General features: G+C 38.9%; 1 protein-coding gene across 1 annotated transcript in view; it reads left to right on the forward strand.

Moving 5' to 3' along the window:
• The window catches only part of KIF5C (kinesin family member 5C), an 80,679-nt gene extending 74,144 nt beyond the window's left edge, over positions 1-6,535 (forward strand). The window contains exons 24-26 of the mRNA XM_061363732.1: positions 722-938; positions 1,932-2,045; positions 5,579-6,535. Coding sequence (XP_061219716.1) covers positions 722-938; positions 1,932-2,038 — 324 coding nt within the window. The 3' untranslated portion in view covers positions 2,039-2,045; positions 5,579-6,535. The remainder of the gene's footprint in view (positions 1-721; positions 939-1,931; positions 2,046-5,578) is intronic.
• The last annotated feature ends 360 nt before the right edge of the window (positions 6,536-6,895 follow it).

Raw genomic sequence — 6,895 nt, forward strand, 5'->3', positions numbered from 1 at the left:
GTCAATTCTCTCTCTTGGCTGTTGTTGCATGTAAAGTGAGATCTTACTCTGACAATTGATAGACATTGCTCAGGTTCATATTTAATTGAGGAAGTCCATTAGTTCAAAGTTGCATATAATCACATTTATAGCTCTAGGCCTTAAAGTCATTTCTTAGCAATGTCTGAGGCATCAGACTGTCCAATTTTCTCATATACTTGAATAGGGAACAAGTAGGTAAGAATGCCATAGCCACTGGAGACAATTTTTCATGATACCCAGTGTTGTCTGTAAGACCTATGTAAGAGTTACTGTTTTGAAATAATGAGGTGGTCAAGTATTTGTGAAATGTTGGACATTTCCATGTTCTGAAGAAACACAAACTTTCTGCTGCAGTTGCTCTTAAAGTCTAGGAAAACAGGTGTGGTAGTAGACTCTTCTGCAGTAGCAGAGTTTATCCTGGAGACCTCACCCTCTGAGATCTGATCTGTGAAATTCTGTTGAATGGAATAAACTCATTTGTTCTTTTATATTTCTGGAAAATTTAATATTGTACCTCAGCTAGACAAATGAACTGCATGAATAAAAATAAATCGTGCTTTGACATAAGCTCTTTACAGTTGTTTCTGGAAGAAACCTGTTTCATTTGCAGTGTACAAGGTGTGAAGAGGAATCTGTTTTCTGTCTCTCCTTGTAAGGCAGCCTTTCCCATAGGATAGTTTTGAAACTTCTCTCCTTGCAGTTGGTACGTGATAATGCAGATCTTCGTTGTGAGCTTCCTAAGCTGGAAAAACGACTTAGAGCTACGGCAGAGAGAGTTAAGGCCCTGGAGAGCGCACTGAAGGAGGCCAAGGAGAATGCCATGCGAGACCGCAAGCGGTACCAGCAGGAGGTAGATCGCATTAAGGAAGCTGTGAGAGCCAAAAACATGGCACGGAGAGCACACTCTGCTCAAATTGGTAAGGACATCGAGCTAAAGAGTTAGTGGTTGCTCACATACTTCATGGTTGGTCTGTTTGCTCATGTTTAAATAGAAAAAGCTTTGAAAGCAGCAGTCCAGGGCACACCACAGGGTCTGCTTCTCCTCTGTTGCACAGGAATCTTCAAAGACTTCACTTTTTAATAGAATCTGCCCCACCTAAGGTTTAAAGCGCCTCTGCTATTTAACTCAGTAAATAAATGGCATAATGGGTCTTACGTGCCCTTCTAGTGACCTGAAAACTTGTCTCTTTAAATTAGTCTCTCACTTTCTTCTTCCTCCCCCACATACTCTCCTTCTGCTTTCATTATTTCCTTGCCTTTTGGGACCTTGTCCCTTCCTCTTTTTTCCCTGGTTACTCCTGCTTGTGATTTAATTTAGTTCTTGAAGAGTCAAATAACTTCCTATATAATTCAGATACTTGATACATCTTTGTGGTGCAATCTGAATTCATGCATACAATTAAATGGTACTTGAAATGGGCAGTTTTTTAAGTGATATTTTAGAATTGATGAAGTAGAAGGATAATGCTTTAGATAGTTTAAGACTACTGTCTTAAAACCTGAAAGAGAATTAGGTAGCACACAGTATTTCCTGCTGTATGCTGGAAACCCATTGACAGCTTTTTCTCAGCATCTTCTGGAACAGTATAAATAGTCAAATTGAACATAGAAGGTACCTCACTGACCACCAAGTGGGTCCTCACTCCCCTCTGCTGTATAGACAGTCCATAATCTTTGCAGAGACGAGGGCATGCATGGGAAGGCTAAATGGCCCTGTCACAAGCAGAAAATGGATGTATTTCTTATTGGCCAAGGTAAGGGAATGCTGTGGTCCACAGAGTTAAATTACAGACTACTCTGGCAAGCACAGCTCCTTGTTTGGACACAATGGGGATTGTACTAGAGGAGAGGTAGAAAACTTTGTATTACAGCTAAATGTCTTGTTTGGTTTCCTACTTTTTACTCTGCAGCCAAGCCCATCCGCCCTGGTCATTACCCGGCGTCTTCTCCAACGGCTGTCCATGCCATCCGTGGGGGAGGAATGTCAAACTCCACCTACTATCACAACACCAAATAGACGAGAAGTAAGACCGCAGTAACTTACTCATCTGTTCTTTCCCTGATCACCTAGTTTTTTTATATTTCAGTCTTGCTTTTAGAAGACCCACAATATTTTTTTCTAGCTGTAGTAGGAGTTGTTTGCTGATAGTTTAACTGTGAAAATTAGTAATCTTAGTAAGGAGTGCCTTGTTAGAATATTTTGCATGCTGCTGATGAGAGTTTTTATTTTAATGACTTATCACTTAAAATGTTTCTTAGAAAATGCTCTGGTAATCTGTACTGAAATTCACACATAGAGGCATGAAACTCATGTAATAGAGTTCCAGAGGTTTCTTTTGCCAACATAATTTTCTGTTTTCTGCAACATGAATACGTTTCCATGTTGTGATATTCCAGCCTGGGACAGGGGTAGAGGTGCCACGAGTGGCAGCCTCACAGCGCTCTCCAATTTTGTCACAATTTGGCAGACTTAAACTTTTGTTTCTTTTGCTTTGCATTCTTAGTCAGCTCTCTTTAGAAAAAAAATACGTTTTACTTTAATTGCAAGGGCTTGAGGGTTTCTCCTAAGCAAAAATCTCATCCTGGAAAGATAAGCAGCGTATTCCTGTGAGACTGCTTCATGTACCCTCCCCATTCCATTTACTTCTTTAAATGCTGCTTACTTGTGAGGTGTTTTACATCTGCTGTTATTTTAGATGGTAACTTTATGTTGCAGACCTCCTGGAAGTTGGATGGTAATGAGTGGCTGTGAAAAGCAGCCAGTGGACTGCTAAATTGTCCCAAGTTTGGGATTTTTTTCCTCCTTGAGGATTAATTCTGTTTTATGACTCTCTTCTAATAGTATGTGGTTTCCTTTAGGCACTTAGCATTCCTGAGTGGTTTTTTTCCTTTTTCTTTTCTTTTCTTTTTTTTTTTTTGAGAAAGTTTCATGTCATGCATGCATGCAAACCATCCATCACATCACACTCAAGCTGTTACTGTGTTGTGCAGATTGTTTCTGTTCATTGTGTTTTCCATGAGCCCTGTAGCTGCAAGCAACATATTTTCACTGTGGATGAATTAGGGCAAGTCTTTGCTGAGTGTTTTTGTGCATTAGTTCGTTCTGAACTGAAATTGGCTTTTCCGTCTCACAAGTGACATAGCCTCTGCCTATCTGCTTCACTGCATTCCCACCTCTGTGAAAGAGCAAAGGGAAAAGAGTGTTTTATGGAGGCATGTAAAATATTTCCAAACATGTAACAGCTGCTCTGTGGGGAAAAAAACTGCTACCTGCCTAAAGTGGGTGGGCCTTTAATACACCATCTACTGTGAAATTAAATGTCAGACTCAAACAGGCCCCACATTAGGTATATGTCAAGTGAACAAGTGTAGATTAATAAAAGGTATTTTAACAAATAAATACACTTAAAACTAGATGAGTGTATAACAAGATAGGACTTTGGAAGTCAATAATAAGTAATCAGAAGGCATAGAATATTTCTCAAATGTTTTAGATGCTGAGGTTTAGATTTGAGGGCAGTCAAGGATGTGCAGATTCAGGCCATACTTAGAACATGTTGCAGAGAAGTTCACGGGCAATCGGAGTAGCAGAAAAATAAGATGGAAGATCTTGGAAGAAACTGGGTAAACTTACAGATTTCTGATTTCTGAAAAAGATTAGAAAAGCGAATCTGAAAACTAAATGGAATCCCTGCAGGTTGAAATGAAGCCATTTAAAAAGTGTGTATGTGTGGGTTTTCAAATTAATTGACAGAAGTGCTTCCCTATGGCTTTTATAGGTCTAATTTCCTTATTGCTCAAGATTCAGTATGATGCCCGGCTTTATTAGCTATTACGTATTACATGTAAGGCAATAATTTGAAATACTATGGGAGTTGGACTCAATGACCTTTACAGGTCCTTCCAAATCAAGATATCCTGTGATTCCATTCTGTGATCACTACTCCTGAGAACCATGTTTTAGACTTCATAACTGGTTTTCCAACTCTGTCAAGTTCTAAATTTTTTATTTCTTTTACCTAGAAAGATCTCTTGAAGATGTGGTAAACTAAGGCTGTGCAGTGACTAAAGAAGGGTAGTCCTCATCAGTTTTGGTCCTTCAGTTAAGAAGATTATTGGCAAATTGCAAATATTTGGCTTCCAAATGTTTTTGGGAATATCAGAGTACTCTGAAATCTGGGCTCATTGGATGAAAGCCCAGGGGACTAAGTGTTAGTAAAGGCACTACTTGTGCAGAGAAAATTTTACATAGATTATTTCCATAATATCGCTGAGCCATTTCTATGTTCTGTAGAACTACATTGTGCTTTTGAATGGTGCAGTCTTACACAGCTAGAGTTAGATCACAACTTACTTTTATATTCCTTTAAAAACAGTGAAATAAAGGTGGAGTTCCTGTAGAAATATTTGCTGTCAAGTAACATCTCTGTTTCTGGAATGAGAACTTTATGCCAGGATGAGATGAAATTTATCTTACTTTCATTCAGTATTCAAAGTACAGATAACACAAATAACAGACACTGCTGTTAGACTGATCAGTGATTATGATTTATTAACTCATATCTGGTAAAATTTCTTCTGCAGAGCTGGGCAATGCTGTGAGACTAATCAGGACAAAGTTCAGACTTCACCCAGTTTGGGCCACTTTGCCCTGCTGCAGTGTGCATGATATAAGGAGATGATTTCTACCCCAGAAAGCATAGCATTTGGTGAATAACAGCAGCAGATGGAATAGAAATGTGGGTGTTAATAAATTGTAATTCTGAATTGCAAATTGCTGGTAGCTGGTTTAAACAGGAGACTTAAGCCAAGGAGCATCTGCAGATCTTTACAAGATAATTCCTTACCCTGTCTACATTGCAGAGGTTATTGAAAATGTGCATATACATTATATAAAATACAGTGTATTTTTATGATATATTATTAGTATAAAAGATATAAAATATTTTAATATATTTCTGTAAACATACTTTTATATACGTGTGTGTACACAAGGAAAGCACCTCTCGGTTGGGAGACATATAGAAGAATGTTTTGGATTTGTATTTTTTCATCCCTTCATTTTATCATAAGTTTTCAGATTCAACTGCAGTTACTTTCTTTACTTGTTTTATAAGATAAGCACACATCTGCTTTTTCAGCACAGCCAAGTGGCAACCAGTGGAGAGAAAAACCCCATTGAAAGAACAGAGAGATAAGAGCAAAAAAAAGTTAGACCTTTAGATAGTGTTTATGCAGGACATAACACTGTGCTACAGGAGACAAAGAATGAATTTCATCAAGAGAATTATGACTGTGCCAATTTGTGGATTGGAAACTTTAAAGCCAGATCTGACAAAATTCCTCTCCAAGACTTAGTAACCAAGACCCTAATTTCATAAATTGTTGAAACTGTGCTTCACGTGACTCTTGTTTCATCACTTTTATGGTGGCTCTTTGTTTGCTGTGCATCACATTTCTGTGAACCGTAGCTATAGGTGAGTTGCCGTGTTGCATATCTGCTTTCTCGTCTCAAAATCCACTAATCATCATTACCTTTCTTTCTCTCTTTCAACAGGTGAATTCCACTTAGCATGTTGAGGACTGTCATTAAGTCACTAGTTTTTTTTCTCCCCTCTTCAAACCAGTCCATGTCCTGTTCATCCTGCGCTTCCTACAGCCATCTGCACTGCACTGGTCCCAGGTATTTTGAGCTTCATAGGATCTACACGTGTACAGAAGTGTCCAGCTCAACTCTTCTACAGATACTTGTACAATGTATTTAACATAACCATCTAAGTAATGATAGGAAGTCTGCCACTCAGAATTTCTCACTGACTGCGTTTGACCCCTTGGCGCTTGTTAGGTTGAGGCTTCTACACTCAGATAGATGCTTTTTCAAAGTCTTCTGTTGCGTCAGTAAATCCTGACTTTTGGCATCAAAGAATTAACTATTCAAAGACAAAGTGCCATCAAAGGCAGGTGATTGTGCTGTCATGACTGATTTACTGTATAATATACATATTATTTTATATTTTTAGGGGATGAAAATGTGCTGCTATATGATTTAATTTTACCGCTTACATTTCCAGAAGTAAATTTCCCCAAAGAACCATTTGTAATATCCTGATAAAATCTTTGGACTGTATAAAATAACCTTTATTGCAGTACCTGGTAAAGATCAAATGGGATGCAGAGAAATCTGTTAGTATAGGTCTAGGTTTTGAAGTTTGGTAGTTACATGAGTATATCTGTGTGACCTATCTTGTAATTAAGATCAGATCTGCTTGTAGTTCTCCCTACAGTGGTGGGGTTTCCTGGAGTGTAATGGCTAGCCATGTGTTTGTAAGCATTGTTCTCTATGAAATTTTGAAGGCTTTCAGAATGCTGTGGAAATCTTGTCTTGGAAAAGTAGACAAGCATCCCTCCACCCCCCTTTCCCCTTCCCACATGCCTTCAGCAAGCCCTGATCTGTTCACACCAGAATTCAGATACTGATGAGTGAACAGTCCCCCACCAGAACAGATGCTACCTTTCTTTAAAGAAACAAAAAATATAAATGTCCCACAGACCTCAGATCCTACCTTAAAAAAATTAGAGAGAGATTCCAGAAGGAGGCGAGAGTTTTATGCTTGAGCTGTCCTTTGCAAACCAAATTTTGGAATATTTTTGTTAGGAAGTGAAGAGCAGACTGCAAGAGGAAAAGAATGTCCTTCCAAGTTACCATATGCAAGTCGCCCTGCTGATGGTACTCTCATTCTCACAGAGATGAGGATGAGACTGCTTGCCTTTCGTGGATCTCTTTCATGCCAGTAAAGATTCTCCATCTTCTCAGCAAGGGGGCACTGGAATCATTCTGGGAAGGTTCCGCTGGCAGGCGGAAGCTCCTTCTCCT

This window comes from Neopsephotus bourkii, unplaced genomic scaffold (assembly GCF_033783945.1).
Source record: "Neopsephotus bourkii isolate Nb327-2 ecotype Australia unplaced genomic scaffold, CSIRO-AGI_Nbou_v1 NB_1181, whole genome shotgun sequence".
Taxonomy (NCBI): Eukaryota; Metazoa; Chordata; class Aves; order Psittaciformes; family Psittacidae; genus Neopsephotus; species Neopsephotus bourkii.